The sequence below is a fragment of the Juglans regia genome, chromosome 11, assembly GCF_001411555.2.
Source record: "Juglans regia cultivar Chandler chromosome 11, Walnut 2.0, whole genome shotgun sequence".
Taxonomy (NCBI): domain Eukaryota; kingdom Viridiplantae; phylum Streptophyta; class Magnoliopsida; order Fagales; family Juglandaceae; genus Juglans; species Juglans regia.
In genome coordinates, this window is record NC_049911.1 from 35,824,460 (window position 1) to 35,844,009 (window position 19,550).

At 34.3% G+C, this 19,550-nt stretch overlaps 1 protein-coding gene and 1 long non-coding RNA gene across 6 annotated transcripts; both read left to right on the forward strand.

Annotated features, from left to right (window-relative positions):
• Nucleotides 1–10,221: 10,221 nt before the first annotated feature.
• Nucleotides 10,222–14,471, forward strand: LOC108992244. 4 transcript variants are annotated; one of them, XM_035683072.1, is made up of 6 exons: nucleotides 10,222–10,495; nucleotides 10,708–10,830; nucleotides 12,247–12,505; nucleotides 13,146–13,233; nucleotides 13,954–14,020; nucleotides 14,117–14,471. In XM_035683072.1, the coding sequence occupies exons 2-6, from the start codon at nucleotides 10,822–10,824 to the stop codon at nucleotides 14,168–14,170; spliced, it is 477 nt and encodes a 158-aa protein (XP_035538965.1). In that variant the 5' UTR covers nucleotides 10,222–10,495; nucleotides 10,708–10,821; the 3' UTR covers nucleotides 14,171–14,471. The 4 variants fall into 4 exon arrangements, with proteins under 4 accessions (XP_035538965.1, XP_018822285.1, XP_035538966.1 ...); XM_018966740.2 differs by having other exon boundaries at nucleotides 10,262–10,495; nucleotides 12,252–12,505; XM_035683073.1 differs by lacking the exon at nucleotides 10,222–10,495 and adding an exon at nucleotides 10,512–10,602.
• Nucleotides 14,472–17,182: 2,711 nt separating this feature from the next.
• On the forward strand, nucleotides 17,183–18,854 carry LOC118343829. Of its 2 annotated transcripts, none has more exons than XR_004797607.1 (3): nucleotides 17,183–17,502; nucleotides 17,711–17,809; nucleotides 18,528–18,854. It is a non-coding gene; the product is annotated as an uncharacterized LOC118343829 (long non-coding RNA). The 2 variants fall into 2 exon arrangements; XR_004797606.1 differs by having other exon boundaries at nucleotides 17,711–17,804.
• Nucleotides 18,855–19,550: the final 696 nt, after the last annotated feature.

Sequence of the window (19,550 nt, forward strand, 5' to 3'; positions counted from 1 at the left end):
TTGTATACGTCTAATTTTGTAATATTTCATTCTTCTTCAACTTTTGTAGCATTAAACAGAAAAATGAAGGATCCCATTGTTTCGTGTCGTGAATATTATTGCTACAAATTACAAATCAGAGAGAATATCAGATCAATTTTGTTGCTGTCTGGTCGTCTATTGCAACAATATGTTGTTGATATGTATGTTAAGATTGAGACGTCAAGATTAGATTATTTTCGTGCCAAACAACAACATATTCGATCTGAGTTATATCAAGGTATTGTTGATACCATTACGCTTGGGGAAACTAATGCTTCTAATGTTGGAAAACGAATCATTCTGCCTTCATCATTTATTGGAGGTCCAAGAGACATGCGAAAAAAATATATGGAAGCAATGGCTTTGGTTCAACGTTATGGGAAACCAGACATTTTTTTAACAATGACATGCAATCCAAACTGGCAAGAAATTTCAAATGAATTACACCCCCATGAGGAGAGTCAAAATCGGCCTGATTTGGTTGCTCGGGTCTTTCGTGCAAAATTAGAAGAATTAAAGGATCGATTATTCAAACGGCAGATATTTGGAAAAGTCTCAGCATATGTTTATGTTATTGAGCACCAAAAAAGAGGGCTTCCACATGCTCATTTTTTAATTATATTACAGAGGGATTGGAAACTCTATGCACCTGAATCTTTTGATGGGATTGTATCGGCAGAAATACCTGATAAAAATGCGAATTTGCACTTACATAATGCTGTTGTCAAGCATATGATGCATGGACCATGTGGGGTGTTGAATCCAACAAATGTTTGCATGAAGAAAAATGGTTATTGCAAAAATCAGTATCCAAGAAATTTTGCATCGCGTACGACTGTTGGAAGTGACTGTTTCCCAATATATAGGCGTTCTGACAATGAAATGACTGTCAATGTGAGAGGTCATAATTTGGATAATCGTTGGGTCGTTCCATATAATCCATATTTGCTTGCAACATTTGACTGTCACATTAACGTCGAAATTTGTTCCACGGTAAAAGCAGTCAAATATCTATATAAGTACATTTACAAAGGGCATGATCGTGTTGCTTTTAATTTGGTTTCTGAACAAAACCATCAACAAATTGATGAAATCCAACAATTTCAATCGGCCCGATGGATTGCTCCGCCTGAAGCTATGTGGAGAATATATGGCTTCATTGTTAATGAAATGTCTCCAGCAGTCTATAGCTTACATTTACATCTTGAGGATCAACACCAAGTAACTTTTCGAGCAAATGAAGACTTAATCAATGTTCTCAACTCTGATCGGTCTGCAAAATCGATGTTAACAGAATTCTTTGCATTAAACCGAGTGGATGAGAATGCGAGAACTTTGTTGTACAAAGAATTTCCAGAATTCTATGTTTGGAACCAACAATACAAAGAGTGGACTTGTCGAAAAAATAAAACTGTTATAGGTCGAATTGTTACAGCAAATCCATTTGAAGGTGAGAGGTATTATCTACGGATATTGCTAAATCATGTAAGAGGACCTTTATCATTTCAAGATCTTAGGACAGTTGATGGTGTTGTGGCTCCAACATTTCGTGAGGCAGCAACTATGCGTGGTTTGCTACAGAGAGACAGCGGTTTAGAAGATTGTTTACATGAAGCATCTGTATATCAAATGCCATCCAGTTTGAGACGGCTTTTTGCAACTATATTAGTTTATTGTAATCCAACCAATCCTAGAGAACTTTGGGAACGTTTTGAACAAGATATGTCAGTTGATTTTAGGTCAACTGAAGATTCTATATTCAATGTAAGAATGCAAGTTTTGCGCTCAATCTCTTATACACTTGAATCAATGGGAAAAGACATTAATTCGTTTCATCTTCTTGATGACAATATTTGTTTTGATGAAGACCAATTCGAATCTAGAGAAATTGATGATGAATTAGCTGTTGAAATTCCAGAAGAAGATATTGCTGCATTAGAAATCCTTAATAGTGAACAACAACATGTTTATAATGAAGTTTTGGGAAAGGTTTTTTCAAATAGAGCTGCCACATTCTTTGTTGATGGCCCTGGTGGGACAGGGAAGACATTCCTGTACAAGGCACTTCTTGCAGCAGTAAGATCAAGAAAATTAGTTGCTCTTGCAACTGCTTCATCTGGTGTTGCTGCATCTATCCTTCCTGGAGGTCGAACAGCACACTCACGCTTTAAGATTCCATTAGATACTGATGAACATAGCATGTGTTGTGTCAGTAAACAAAGTGCCCTTGCAAAGCTGTTGCGTGTAGCAAAGTTAATTATATGGGATGAGGCCCCAATGTCAAGAAAACAACACATCGAAGCATTAGATAAAATGTTACGAGACATTAATGATTCAGAGTTAACATTCGGTGGAAAAGTTATTGTTTTCGGTGGAGATTTTCGTCAGGTTTTACCCGTGGTTCGTAAAGGAACAAGACAAGAACAAGTCGACGCCAGTTTAGTTTCTTCCTATTTGTGGCCTACATTCATCAAGTTTCATTTGACTGAAAATATGCGAGCAAGATTAGATCCGGTTTTTTCAGAATATGTGTTAGAATTAGGCAATGGAATGCCACCAATCACAGTTGATGAAACTATAAAAATTCCTGATGGCATGCTTGTTCCCTATGAAGATGACTGCACTTCTTTGGATCATTTAATAGATGTTGTTTTCCATGATATTCATGAATATTCAATAAATATTTCAGCTATGATGAATCGGGCCATATTAACACCAAAGAACAGTTATGTTGATGAAATAAATGCATCACTAATTCATAGATTTCCTGGTGAGCTTAGGCGATATTATAGCTTTGATGAAGCAGTAGATGCATCTGAACAATCAATCATGGAAGATTTTTTGAATACTCTAACCCCAAATGGACTTCCTCCTCATGAATTGTTACTGAAGATAAACTGTCCCATCATGCTGCTTAGAAACATTAATCCTTCAGAAGGACTATGCAACGGAACACGCCTAATTTGTCGGGCTTTTGATAGAAATGTCATTGATGCAGAAATCGCAGTTGGACACCATAGTGGAAAAAGAGTATTTATTCCAAGGATCCCATTCTTACCAAATGTTGATGAAAATAGTGGTTTCCCATTCAAACGAACTCAGTTTCCTATCAGATTAAGCTTTGCAATGACTATAAATAAGTCACAAGGGCAAACATTGGATTTTGTTGGGATATATTTACCTCAACCTGTTTTCTCACATGGTCAATTATACGTGGCTTTATCGAGGGCTAAGACTGCATCAACAGTAAGAGTTTTGATACGGCCAGTGTCGACTGAACGATCAGAAAAGAACTGCACAAAAAATATTGTGTATACGGAATTATTAAGATTAGCATGTTCAGATTAATATTATATAGGTAATGATTCAATTGTATAATTTCAGTTTAACTATTTAAACAAAATTACACATTTAATAGAATTCTCTTTTCTGTATGTTTAATATTGTGTTCTTGAAATATTTATTTTATTCTTTAATTTTATTTGCAACTTTCTTTTTAAATTTAGTATTGGGTTTATTATACTTACATGTCTAATATCTTTGTATATGAACAGGTTTAAAGATGAGGACGGTTTATACATCGATAAAAGATATCACTCCAAATACAAGAAATTGGAAAATAAAAATGATCGTGGCAGACAAATCATCTAAACGAACAGGGCAACGCTCGCCAGTGAAATACCAAAACCTAACGTTGATTGATCCAGAGGTATAGTATTTATTTCTATCTATTGTCTTTTATTTATACTCAATTATTCATAACAATTTTTTGTTCGTTTCAATTTCTTATATTGTACAGGGAAATCGAGTGCAAGCGACAATGTTTGATAAAGATATTGACTCGCGAGATGATACTTTACATATTTTTCGGTCATATTACATCAGTAATGCATATGTGAAGCCACTTGATCCGAAGTATAGAATTGAAAAACATGAATACCAATGGATTCTAAATTCTAGAACGATAATTGAGGAAGTTCCGAAAGATGAAGAACAATTGGAGCCACCGAAGTACCAACTCGTTCCATTCAACGAATTAGACGCTTACAAAAACTCAATTGCAGAAATAGGTAATTCACTTTTTATTTTAGAATATTTGATTATTAATAAATTAACAATTTAAATCTTTTTTTTTAGATGTTTTGGCTGTTGCAATCCACATCAAGCCATGTAGAGAGATAACTTCAGCATATGGACCGGCAACAATTCAGGAAATCTATGTCATTGATCAAAGGTAAAAATATTTTTGGGTAGGTCACTCTTTAGAATTATGTTTCATTCTTTATTTCTTACATATTCTGTTAATTCTTTTTTTATTCCAATTTTGTAGCTTAAACCCCATATGTTTAACTATGTGGGGTCAATTTGTGCAAGAAGAATGCAAAAAAATCTCAGAAATAATAAAGACAAAGCTAGTTATACTTGGAACAGGAATAAGAGTTGGCTCTTATAATGGTATTTTTAATAATTAACAATATTATATTTTCTTTTATATTGTATATGCTTGCATTAATTATGATCTTTATTTCGAATGAAGGATTGTCTCTTTCATCGCGTTCTAAAAGTAAATTTGTGATCAATCCTATTCTTCCTGAGGCAACTTCATTGCAAGAGTGGTAATTATCACAAATAAATTATTATTTGTTTTCATACTACTTGAATATTGAAATCTCCATATTTTTATTTCTTATGTTATATTTGTTTTTATAAATTTTAAGGGCGGTGGTTAATGACTTATTACTTGAAAGTATTATTGCAAAATGCTTGACATACCCGCCAACATCTCTGTCTTCTGTTGGTATTCGAGAAATAATCAAGAATTGTGATGTTGCTGAGTTTATTAAAAGTTTACAGCCCATGCAGGTAAAATCCTATTCTTTGTAACAAATTCAAATACTTATACAATCAATTCACCTAAAAAATTGTTTTTAATGTAATGCAGAAAGCAAGATTTTGGATAAAGGCAAAGATAATTGTGGTTGATTTGCGCCAAATATTTTTTTACATGTCATGTATTGGCTGTAATAAAGGAACTGGGTATGATTACAATGATACCTTCCTTTGTTATCATTGCAAACATCAAAGCATTTCTCAACCACGGTATGTATCTTTCAAAGTTTTTGTTTTGTTTGATAATTTATGTGATAGATTTAACGTATAGTTTTTGTTGATTCTAACTTAAAATGACATTTCCATCAAATTTATAGTTCTCGAGCATATGTGGAACTTGACGATGGCACAGGAAGACTATCTGCTGTTATGTTTGGTGAAGCTGTAGAGCAAGCATTCGGTTGTTCGGCAGTTGAACTGATGAATCATACTGGTGATGTATGTTTTCTTGTTTTCCATTACCTTTATTGTTCTGAGTAAAAAAATCTATCTTTGAATTTTTGACATGTTTACTGCATTATTTATGAGCATATTGAGTTTCCTATCGAAAAAACAATTAAAAACAAATTATAACAAAAATTATTTAAATTGATTTTTATATACTTATCTGTTATGCCAATTTTATTTTTATTTATAACATGCATAGTAATTTAATTAAGAACATTGCATTCAAAGATTTGTGTTAATTTACAAGACATCAATTTTTAGCACATCTATTTTTTAAATTTTTATTAATCACGGAAGCCTATTAAAAATTTTTTTTGCAGGAGCATCTGCCATATATAGAAAATCTCGTAGCAGAAGTTTCACAAAAAGAATGGATGATTGAACTTTTGGTAGACCCCAATCGACTCAACCAACAGCAACACAAGAATTTCAATGTCGTCTCTATTGATGCAGTACAAGATGACAAGAATGATGCATCATAGTAAAAATATCAAAGGACTCATATTTTAAACTGATATTTTTGTTAGTTTTGTATTAAACTTATTGGAGACAACTTTGCTAAAATTATCGATATTATAAATATGTGTTGGATTATGTTATATTCTAAACTAATGTATTATAAATATCGATATCTCACCAAACTAGGCAAACGTGCTTTGCACGTTATTCCGACCTAGTATGTATATATATATGATGATGAATTTCTCCGTTTGCATTATGCTGTCTCGTATCATTTTGATATACCAATGCCAATTATACCATTTTCAGTGTGTTTTCCTATATACTTTTTTACCCTCTGCGTTTTCTTTTTCTTGAAATTTGGGAACTCCATCTACACAACGTACAGTTTCTGAGATGGCTGATGTGCGGGTCATTAAAGGTAAATTACTTTTATCCTCTACTTGACTGATAAAATAGTTTATTTTTCTTTTATATATTATTAATTTTATTATCCATGATGTTCTTCATTTTGGATCTAACCATGCAGACGGTAGAGATTGATGGATCCAAACTCTATGCAACAATTGATTTAGATAAGGCACGAGTTGGGCGAACTAGAATGATAGAAGATCAACCCAACAACCCTCGATGGGTCGAGTCCTTCACAATATATTGTGCCCATCGTATCTCAAATATAGTATTCACAGTCAAAGATGATAACCCTGTTGGTGCAACACTAATTGGAAGAGCTTATGTACCAGTTGGAGATGTTATAAAAGGGTCACAGGTTGAAAGATGGGTGGACATACTGGATCATGAAAACCAGAACCCCAGACATTCTAAAATCCGTGTTAAGTTGCAATTTTTTAATGTTAATGAAGACATTCATTGGTCTAAGGGAATCAGAACTCCCGACTTTGAGGGAGTTCCTCACACATTCTTCAAGCAAAGACAGGGTTGCAAAGTTTCCCTATACCAAGATGCCCATGTCTCAACAAATTTCCCCATAACAACCATTGAAGGACAAAATTATAAGCCTCAGAGATGTTGGGAAGATATCTTTGACGCAATCAAGAATGCAAGACACATAATTTATATAGCTGGATGGTCTGTATATACTAAGATAACCTTGATAAGAGATCCGAAGAGGCCAAAGCAAGAAGGCAACTTGACATTGGGGGAGTTGCTTAAGAAAAAGGCTGATGAAGGTGTCCAGGTTCTCATGCTTGTTTGGGATGATAGAACCACTGTCAAGGAACTTAAGAATGATGGTTTGATGGCTACTCATGATCAAGAAACTGAGGAATACTTTCAAAACACGAGAGTGAATTGTTTTTTATGCCCACGTAACCCTGACGATGGGAAAAGCATAATTCAGGGTTTTGAAACTTCTAACATGTTTACTCACCACCAAAAGATCGTAGTTGTTGATAAGGAAGTGTCTAGTGGAGGATCACAAAAGCGGAGGATTGCGAGTTTCATTGGTGGTATTGATCTTTGCGATGGGCGATATGATACAGGAGCACATCCTTTATTTAGTACTTTGAGCACAATCCACCATGATGATTTCCATCAACCAAATTTTCCAGGGGCTTCAATCAAGAAAGGTGGTCCAAGGGAGCCCTGGCATGACATTCATTGCCAACTAGAAGGGCCTGTTGCTTGGGATGTTCTAAAAAATTTTGAGCAAAGGTGGATAAAACAGGTAGGGGACAAGTTTTCAATTCCACCAGTTAAGGTCTATGGAATTGAGACGGACCCATCACTAGTTACATTAACAACCGACTCTGACACGTGGAATGTTCAAATCTTTCGATCCATTGATGGAGGGGCTGTTTTCGATTTTCCTGAAAAACCTGAGGTTGCATCTGCAGCGGACCTTGTTAGTGGGAAGGACAGTGTCATCGATCGGAGCATTCAAGATGCATACATCAATGCTATTCGTCGAGCCAAGAAATTCATCTATATCGAGAACCAGTATTTCCTAGGAAGCTCATTCGATTGGAGATCAAAGGACATCAAGGTTGAGGACATTGGCGCTTTGCATCTAATACCAAAGGAGCTCTCACTAAAGATTATGAGTAAGATTGAAGCGGGGGAGGAATTTGCTGTCTACATTGTGATCCCCATGTGGCCAGAAGGTATACCTGAGAGTGATTCTGTTCAGGCAATATTAGATTGGCAAATGAGGACTATGGAAATGATGTATACTGATATCTCTGAAGCCCTTCAAAGAAAAGGAAATGATGCCAAACCCCAGGATTATTTGAATTTCTTCTGCCTTGGGAATCGGGAGGGAAGGAAATTTGGAGAGTATGTACCTCCAGAGAAACCAGAACTTAACAGTGATTATGGTAGAGCTCAGGAGGCTCGTCGCTTCATGATATATGTTCATGCAAAAATGATGATAGGTAAGTAAATGACTTGTATTATCTCTTTCAATCTTTCATAATGCTTCGTTAATCATGTTTGATTGACAAATTTTGTTTAATTTATAGTTGACGATGAGTACATAATCATTGGATCTGCCAACATCAACCAAAGGTCAATGGATGGAGCAAGGGACTCCGAGATTGCAATGGGGGCATTCCAACCATATCATTTAACGTCCGACGTGCTTGCAAATGGGCAGATCCACGCATTCAGAAAGGCATTGTGGCAGGAGCATCTTGGTGGGTTTCACAAGTTTTATCTGAATCCAGAAAACATGTCATGCATCGAAAAGGTGAAGGGTCAGGCCCGAAGAAACTGGGAATCATACACAAAGGAGAAATTCGATGGAGATATGGAAGGTCACCTACTACCCTACCCAGTCCAGGTTACCAATAGTGGAGAGATTACTGCATTGCAAGGGTTTGAGTTCTTCCCTGACACCAAGGCTCGTGTTCTGGGTACCAAGTCTGAATACCTTCCTCCAATCCTCACCACCTAGCTAGGGGTCGGCATGCCCACCAGATCAATAATAACAGGCCACCTGCCGCATGTAATTCTCATTTCTTTAGAGTTAATCAGCTTAGTACTTGTCATAAAGTCCAACTGTTGGGCATTTACGTACCCATGATTAAATGCTTCCATCGGTTGGAAGGGTTGCAAATAATTAATATTAATGAAACAGAAGAACAAAAGGGGATATAATTTATTATTTGAATTACGTGGTTTAATTTGATAGATGCTTTTATTTACTTAATGCATTGATCCTATTCTTCTATATGAATTATGTTTATTCATCATAGATGCATGCTGCTACCCTTTGGGGTCCAACTGTACTGGAGAAATAAATTGTTTATTGGTATTATAATGCAAGTTTTTCAATCACAAGTAAATTAAAACTGTTAAAAGCATGTGGTCTAATTGGTATAAATTTTCAACCTTCAAAATAGAAGTTTTGGATTTGAAACTCTCTTATTCAAATGTCTAAAAAAAACCCAAAAGTAAACTAATATTAAAAAAAAAAAAAAAATTAAGAACTATACGCGATAACAACTACACGTGGAAAAACGACATTATCTACCTTTCAAACCACCAAGCTAGCAGTCTGTGTGAAAACAACCAATGGGGTTTTGGTCTTCGGTTTTCTGTAGTTACAACTGCAGCGACTGATAACTTCGATCATTGTCGCCCCCAATAGTCGTCTTCCTTATCCTCTTACTTTTTTTTTTTTTTTCATTTGGGCCCGGCAACATAAAAAATTATTGGAAAACAACGTGTACCTAATAATTTATTGCATCCGTCTTACATTTTTACTTCCAATAATTTATTCTGTGACATGAATTATTCAGAATTTTGAGTGAAAGAACCACACAAAAGGACATGCAACATCTTCTTCTTTTTTTTTTTTTGGTTTCTGAGCAAATACACGCATCGTTCGCTTATATAAAACCATAAAAGTCATTTTATGGTACTGTTTCTATTATATTGTCAATGGGTATATATGATGAATTCATAAAAATTATTATTATAACGGAAGAGTAATTATATATCATAAGTGAGAATGTCTCTGCAACGGTTACTACTATCCTTTGGTCAATAAACTTATTCCAAAAGAAATGAGTAATAATACTTTTCCACCATAAATGACTGCTTGCTTTTCATTTTTGCACGTTGCAACAAAAAAAGTTTTCAACTTTTGATTTGAATTATCTATATTTTTTTGAGATTAATGTTATTTATTATTTTATTATTATTTTATGATGTGATATTATATTATATTTATAAATTTATTATCTATATCATAAGATGATGAGTAAAAAATAAATATGAATAGATTTTTTTCTAGAAAATGCCAAATATGGAAGGGAAGCAAGACGGATTGGATGTAAACATAAACCCGATTACCGTGTGGAGCCCCCAACAAACCCGTAAAACACAACGAATGACAGCATTAATTTGTTGTAACGTACAAACAAAATATGGAACCAAAATGCTTTTTCTATTTGGATCTGTTCTCTTTCTTATTTTATATCCAACGAATAGTGACCTTCTTCCCCTTTCACCGAACTTTCCCTTGTTTTCCACTCTTTGGTCTGCATTACTGCTGAGAAATGGAAGGAAAATATAAATTAACAGATGAATAAATAATAGAGGATAAAAAAATAGAGGGAGCCCTTTGGTTGAATTACTCGCCATACCAGAGGGTCAATTGTTTCATCGTGGCCGGGAAACCCGTAAGACGCAATCTAAACATGCCATGTTTCAGGTCTGAGCAAAGCCCTTTTTTTCCCTTTTTATTTACTTGTAATTAGATTTCGAGGAAAAGTGATGAAATTTCTTCTTTTTCTTTTCGGGAACTAAACAAGGCTATATGTTCATCTCTCTCTCTCTCTCCCCTCTCTCTGTTTTTTTTTTCCCTTCTGATTTCGTTATTTTTGAGTTCTGAGTAGTGTTTTTACTTCGTAATTGAATTTGCAGGACTGTCATAACAATCCTTCCTGGACTTAGGATTTTCTTGGAGAGATCTCTTCCTGGACGTTCATAAATGCAACTCTGCAGATACGTTCCACCTTGGCTCTCTCATCTTCTCGCATGCATGGGGTGAGTTCTCTTCCTTTTCTTTTCTTTCCTTTTATTTTTTCTAATTTCTTCATCAACATAACTATAGGCCTCTTTGGTTGCTGAGGAAACGGGGGGAGAGGAAAAGATAGGACTTCAAAATATACTATGACTTCAAAAGATAGGCTCGCTTAATAACTTTTGAATGTTTGCTTGCTGAGAAAAATGTCTGAGAAAGGGGAAACAATTTAAAACAAGTTAACCAAAATTTTTCAGAAGTTGAGATGCTTTGTAATTGTGATTATATTGACGCACAAGAGTATAAAATTTCTTGTCACGGCTGAGACGGTTTCTGATTGGTCCAGTTGAATTTATTTGGAAATTTTTGCGATGAGATATCAATAAATATAAGATTTGAGATTCTATTTCTTTTCTTTTCCAAAGCTTTCTGTGCATCCAAACACAAGGGCGCTAGGTTCTCGATCTCAATCACCACTTGTGTCTTTCCAATTTCGAAGTGTTTTATGATTTCTTGGTACTTTATGGAATATTTCGGGTTTGTGTTTGCTTGTTCTGTAAACGATCTTTGAGATACAGCGAACAGGGAGATTTGTTGGGGCATTTTTGTATTCATTTTCCATTCCTTTTCCGGTGTATTGGGATGTTGTTTAGAATATATACATCAGATTTTTTCTTTTGTATTTGGGATACAATAGGATAGATTCATTGGGAAGAAACCCTGCTGTTCGTATGATGTTTCCTGGATCATATCTTTGCGCTCTTATGCTTTTGATGAGGGAAAGGTTTGGTTCAGTACTAAATGGAAGGCACTTTTCAGTGAAAGAAAGAGTAATCTTTTTCACTTGTGTTTTTGTTGAAATAAAATATATTTGTAATTGATTTCTTCTTTTGACTTCTAGAGGTTTGCTTTTATAAATTATGTTGCAAACCATGGCTTGAATTGGAAATAGTGATCTCTGGTGATGCATATTTGGTCATTATAAGTTTATGGCATAATGTGGTGATTTCAATTCTTAATCTCGTTAGCTTTCATAGGGGAATTTGGTAGCAAGGATTTCTTTCAGTTTTCATTGCTTTGCCAAATACTAATATATTTGGGAGATCAATTGCAAAATCATTTCATCCCTGCCCCCCCTCCCCCAAAAAAAAAAAAAAGTTAAATTCCTCTGCTTTATGTTTTTCAGTAATTATAGTGGGATCAACAAATGTAAGTTTGGGCGGATTTGTATGAAATGGTCTCTCATTTCCTCATTTTGCTTTTTGGGTAGGGGTATATTCGTGGCAGGGTGAGATGCAGTAAGGAAAGGAATGATGCTCCTGTGGGAGTATTTTTATATTTCAGCTTGGGAAATAATTGCATGAAAACTCTTTATTTATATTTCAAATGCTGTATACGGTACTAATCTTTTTATGTGGTTAAAACCTGATTTGTAACAGAGCAGGGGCTGCCTTGGATCCTATCCCGAACCTAAATTAATTGTCACAGTAGATGAGCCAGCAAAGGGGAGAAATCAAGGTCGATCTTTGAAGAAATCTAGTGTATCAGAGGACTTCTGGAGCACCAGCACTTGTGAAATGGACATCAGTGCAATTCACTCCCTGAGAAACATCTCATCAATCAGCATGCCAAACCAATGCCTTGATCCCCAGGGTTGTGGTGGCAGCATGAGCAACCCATCGGAATTCATAAATCATGGCAAGTTCTTATTTTTTAACTTCTTTTATTGACGCTTGGCGTTAGGGTTTATAACAATCTTGCCAAGACTAGTGGTTATGAGAGACCTTCTGAGCCAGCTGTCTCAATATTTGCACACATCGTTTCAAATATGAAAAGGCCTTGGGATGGAACCCTAGTCAACTGTATTGAAGAAGCTTCTGTGCCAAATTGTGTGTGGTTCATGTATTAGTACTGCTCTCTGTTCTTGTTGTCCCACTCTTTTATAATTAAAAAAGGAGTAAAAAATAAGACCATGATAAATGGTTTCTCGAGCTTGTTGTTCCTCTTTCTGTTCATTTTCGTTTAATTTTTTTTTGATATTATTGTTTTGTTTTTTCTCTGCAACCTCTGTATCTCCCTGGTGTCAGTTTAACCACTCTAATGATCTATATGATTGTACTTCTCTGCACCTATATAGTGGAGACAGTGAATGGGTTTGACATGCTCCTGCTCCTGCTCCTTGATGTAATGCAGTGGCTTGATTTTTATGTTGTCTTATAGATTGTTTCTCTCTTAAAAGAGAAGAAAAAACAAATTTCACCATTAATTCTCTCTTTCCATTTGCCAACATGTCTGTCAAAGCCAACTCTTTTTAATATTCAAAATTTGATGTACACAGGTCTGCTTCTATGGAACCAGACAAGGCTGCAGTGGCTTGGAAACAAAAGGTCAAAGAGCCATCCGCAAGTTCTAGAACCCAGAATAAGGTGAATAACTTCTTTTTCTTTTAATCAAAGAGAATTATACCTCAGGTTTATGACATGTGGCAGAGGAATACTGTGGTTACAACTAGTATAAGATTTGTATATATCAAACAAAGGGATTATAAAGCAAAGAAGTGAGAAGCAGACGGAAAAAAAAAAAAAAAAAAAGCAGAAGCTAGTTTCTTAAGCTTGGGAGTCCAGACTTGTCTGAGGGAAAATGACCAATCAGATCCTTAGGTAGCTGCTCCACATACCTGCAGCACCCAAGTTTGCTAGTCCATCTGCAATTTTGATACCTTCTTGATACACATGCTGGACTTCACAGTTCATAAGAGAAAAGCGCTGCATCACATTATCCCAGAGTAACTTCAACTGTTCAATACTGACTATTTAGAGTATTCTATTTAGCTGTTGTCATGCAAGTTTATATGGAATAGATTCTTCTCTTGATTTTAACAATATGAAGCATGTTGACAATTTAATTTGCTCAGTTTTAGTGACCTGATCAAGTAATCTTTAGTATTTTATTTACTTCTACATTATTTTAATACTTGCCCTTGCACGAATGTGCACCAGTTTTAGAGGTCTTGAATCCTTTATGTGAACGCTTAAATAGTTTACAATCCCGCAGCTTTAGTAAGCCTGAGTCAAGTTATTTTGTTGTTTAACATCTTTCATTGGTGCTTTATTATCTATATTTGATCAAACACTACATTGCTGCAGTTGGAATGCAACTTATGAAAGTCTACTCACGACCAACAAGCCTTTCCCCCAGCCCATTCCCCTTCCTGTAAGATGTCATTAACTATGTTGTTTCCTCTATTTTTACAGGTCATAAATGTTGGTTACCCTATTTCCTGACTGTTTATTTGATTTTAAATGACAGGAAATGATAGATTTCCTTGTAGATATTTGGGATCAGGAGGGTTTGTATGATTGAGGGCACAAACCCAGAAAACTCGAAACTCGTATCATTTTTTTTTCTTCTTTTTCTTCTTTAACTCTCCATTTGTACTAATTACATATCTGAGTACTACTGTATATTTGCAATCTATGCTGCTCATCTGAAAATGCTTAGGTTCTCTATGGATGGGCTTGAAGAAATATATTGTATTATTGTGGCATCTTCTCTCTGGCTTTCTGTCAGCCTGTTTTTTAGATACAAATCAAATCACAGCTTGCCCTGCAGGAGGGTTTGTATGTTGCCTAGAGGCTTACTAATTAACTAAAGTAGTCGTCCAGCCTCTCTTTGTTGGCAAGAGTCTTGTCTTGTCTTGTCTGTTAATTGTTCATCAATTCTTTTGTAGTCTAATAATTCTTCTCCTAATCCCGGATCAATCCATCATAGCAACACAAGGAAATGGGTGAGGGGGGTTGGTTACCCTTTCCGAGTTCTCCAATTTGGATGTATTTTTAGTTTAACCATGTAAGGATTCCTTGGAATCTCCAACATTTTACAATCATTTCACTCACTCGATATTCTGGGAGTATTGAAATTAAAATCAGAAAATCTGTGAGCCAACAGATCTATTAAAATCCTTCTTTTCCTTTTGTTTTTTTTCCCTTGTTATATTTGATGCTGCGATGACAATGATTTTGGTGCTCGGAACAGAATATACAGGAGAGGTGGAAAGGCAAAACAATCATTAACCCAAATTTCCTACCAAGACAATTTTTTCGAATCAGTCTATTAAATTGTCATGTATGTATCTTTTGTACACGTGAGAAACGCATATTTTTTTAATAAAATTTTAGATAATAATATAAAAATAAGTTAATAGTATACGAATAATGGGAAAGGTAGAAGAAACGAGGAAATCTGGTACAGATGAACCCAGCCACCAAAAGTGGACATAAAGTTAAAGCAATGTGTTTCACATTTTTATTGCCAATATGAGGAGGCCATGGGTCATGCAATATCCGTCTTTTTTTATGTTTCAGGTAACTAAGTTCATATGATTAATGTATCATATTAACTATAGTTAGTGACGTCTTAAACCTTGTGTTGATTTCAAACTCTTTCATGCTTATTAAAAACGTACTCCACATATGTCCGTATCTGTATTTCAAGGACATTCCTTTCACTCTCTTCAAAATTCTCAACTCTCAAGTCCCATCTCCCTTCCTTGAGAGAATTCATATGTATTGCATTTATTTATAAAATAATTACATAAAATTAATCTCATAAATTAACGTGATTTTATTTGATCTGTTAAATTTATTATATAATAAAAATAATTTTATAATCTAACGAATCACGTCAAAACACATCAATTTATAAAATTATTTTTACGTAATCTTTTTGTGACAAAAATATTTTTCAATAAATCATTTACACTACAAAATTTATTATATAAAAAAAAAACTCAATTTTCGTTTATTTTCCACCATTTTTCTCACCGCCCAGACCAATAGTACAATTATGCAGAAACGAAGAATTCCCTATTTTCACGAACAAGAAGGGCTCACATCCCATGTACGAAGGGACGTTGCTACTTCTGAAGACGATGGAGAGCGAAAATCCTTCTTTGAATTTGACGAACCTTTCTTTAAAAAAAAAAAAAAAGAAAAAAAAAGAATGAATGAAAGGGACTCCTCTGTTAGGCCAACTTTTCTAATAATAGTGAATTTGGAGGAGTTTATCGTCTTTTGTATTATTCTCTTGCAAACACGTAATCAATACGATAGCAAGACCACGTTATCTTTCATTTCATTTCCTTTTAGAATAATGTTATTATGATAGAATCTCCTCTCATTTTGTCTATTTATTTTGATAACTTATATATTTAATTTTTTAAAATATTTTTTTACTTATTAATTAAGAAAATAACTACTAATATATTGGTATTTTTTTAAAAGAAATAATATTTAAAAATTTAAAAAAAAAAATTAAAAAAGATAAATTTTATCTAGCCAACACGCCTAACGGTTACTCTTCCTTTTAATAGATGTAAAATATATTTTTATCATTTTATTTTATATATTTTTTAAGAATTTTGTTATAGATAAATTGGCATGTTTGTACATCACTTATTGTAGAACACATTTAGTTAAAATTAATACTAAAATACCAATATTTTTTACAACTGTTGAGATGATGCACTCACACATTTTATAAATATTTTTTTTTTTTTTTATTTTCCTGGAGTATATATTTGCGCATGGAAGCAAGTGGTGTATTACTGTAATAATAAAAAAATAAAAATTAAAGTCAGATAAAGTAGAAAAATGAATAAGTTGGGATGCATTATTAGAAATTATTGGGCCGTAAAAGTAAGGCAAGGTTTAGATGTCAATATCACTTCAATTCAATTAATTTTAAATTAATTATTAATAAAATTTATTATTTTTTTAACTTTTTCTCATCTCTATCTATTTTATAGATTCAAATATATATATTAATTTATTTATATTTAAATACATCTCAACAGAATTTATAAAATATTATTATAAATAAAACTACATTGCCCCTAATGTATCGTTCCATTTGACAGTTTGACAGGTATTTTTATTTTTATTTTTTATTTAATAATTAAAGAAGTAATTTTAAGTATATTAAAATTTTTTTAAAAATATTTAAATATATTAAAAAATGTGAAAAATAAAATAAAAAAAAAACTCAAATGCACAATCGGTCAACTTGAACAGACTACTTGCCACGCTCTATTATTATTCACAAATTATCTAAAATTAACTCAATACATCCAAACACAACTTTAATATGCTTCAAGTTTTTTTTTTTTTTGAAAACAATATGCTTCAAGTTATAAGGAGAGCCCGGAGAGGCTGATTTTTATATAAGGAAAACTCTACGTAGTAGCCACTGTTTGCTGCATCCAATTTGCACACACACGTGTCATCCAATTTCCACCCCCTCCCCTCTCCAAACTGAAGAAGCTACTTTCATTGTGAATTTTCGTCCCTTTCGTGCGTTTCGTTCATCTCCCCCAACCCCCCGCATTTCCTCCCTCCCTGTTTCTTTCCTTTTTCTTCCCCCACCCCCCGTACTCCTCTGCCCTAAGCATTTCCCAAGAAGCCCTGCACTGAGATTTTGAGTTTCTCCCCCGAAGCCCCGAGCTCATCTGTTGTGCAATTTCGAGTTCGCAAGTGATTTCTTCTTCTTTGAGATTTCTTCTTCTTCTTCTTGTTCTTCTTCTCTAAGATTTTTTCTTCTTCTCTAAGGTTTCTTCTTCTTCTTCTTCTCTGCGAGTTCGAACACACAGATTGAAGCCCTCAATCCACCGACGCGAAGCCCTCAGATCTGCGAGAGGGGTAATGTATAGTTCATTGTAAATAATCTTCTTCAAGTTTTTCCATGTATTACTCCTTTTTTCTCTGTGATTCTAGGGTTTAGTCATACATTTATTTTTTTCTCTGTATTTACATCATCTCTTTTTTCCTCTAAGGTTTTGTCATATATATACATGAAATCTGGTCGAGTTTTCAAGCTTGCCCTAACTGGGTTTTGCTCTCGTCGCAGAGATATGCGGAAGGGATCAGCGTGCTTCATTTGCGCCACTGTAAAGATGGTTTTTCTCTCGTCGCAGAGATCTGCGTGCTTGTTTCTTGCCATGGTAAGGTATTTTTCTTTGTGTTTCCTTACTTGGGTTCCCTTAATAAAACTATTACCTGTTTTTTCATCCATTGACCTAATGGATCTAAGGAATACTTACCCAGATCTCTGCGTATTACGTTTTGTAGTCTGGATGAAAATTTTTTTCTGTTTCCTTACTCGGAAAAATACCTGGTGATTGTAGTTTGGATGAAATTTGTATGGGTTATAGGTGCTTGTAGTCTCTCATTGTCGATTGGTTTGTGGAGTCTGTTAGTTTAGAAAGTTTGTTTGTAGGAGATGATCAATTAGGAGGAGACCAGACGTGACCTCCCTGAATATCAACATCTTCTGCATATATAGAAGCACTCAATTGGTTTCGAGGAGAAAAGCTTGGTGATGATCAGGAAATTGTTGAGCCCAAATGAAGTACTCCCAATAACATATGTTACCTAGGTAGTTCAAAGGATGACAAAATAGGATCCCATACACTGGATGATACAAGACTTATTTTATTATGCTAAGTGTAGAAAAAATTCATTTTTTATTACCAAAAACTTTTTTTTAAGGATTTGTATTTTAAGGCCTGAACCTTGGTTTGGATTTTTAATGTCTATGATTCAACTAAAAGCATGATATGATGGTTGAGCAAGATTTCATAATCATGGATAATTTAACTTGGCAAATAACCAATGTTGTTATTGGTTATTTTATTATTTTAATTAAATGTTCATATTGTGTGTAGGGAGAAGCGAAATGCGAATTTTTTGTTTGGCCGGATATACTTCACAAACTAGAAGAGAGCATTTGTACAAGAGAGAATAAAGTTTGGAAGATGTGGGATGATGTATTGTTGTGCGAGTATGAAGTTCGAGAAATGGAAGATAAAGTACAAGAGAGAGAGAGAGAGAGACAACTCTTCAGAAGGAAAAGCGAAAATTATTGTATTTATACTGAATTGTCACATTTGTAATAGTTTTGGCTTGGTTCAAATAAATAGTATGTAAATAGCACGTTGTATGGAGTATATGAAATTTTTTGAATGCACCAATTGTAATGGTACTTCTCAAGTTGTGACCTTTCAATGAAAAGTTGTGTATTGAAAACAGCTTAGCTCCAGACTGGTTTCCTTACTTTTCAATGAAATTTGTATAGTCAATTTTGGTAACATTATGTTTATTGTATATTGGATTTATGCTTGCAAAATTGCACAGAAATTAGGACAGAAGAACGATGCCTAAATGGTGTCCACATGAAGGCTCGTGCTGTACTTTCATATTTCATTCACTCAAAATATATGCATATATAAGATTCCCTGTTATGTTACTCAATTAACTCTCTGCCAGCCGAACACCATTTACATCTGATCTTCCTCTTTTTGTTTGTGCTATGGAGTCTGAACAACAGCAAACCATTAAAACCATCCCACAACTTTTTGTGTGCAAACACTGGTTTATGCGCACCTCTACAACCTTTTTGTTTATACAAGAATATTAATTTAACTCAATTCAATTCAAATAAAGTCTAATTCAATAAGTAAATTGCAATGTCAAGACCGACATTTCACAAACAGTTTAATCTCCAATTCTCTATACTAACAGCATAAAAAAAAAAAAAAAACAATATGCATTTATAGACATTTATAAACAATTATGGTATACACATTTATAAACAATTCAAATGTTCGCCCAGATCATCAAACTCATATAGCCAAAATTATTTGCTCATTTTCTACATAATTTTTTTAAAAAAAACCTGAACCGTGACA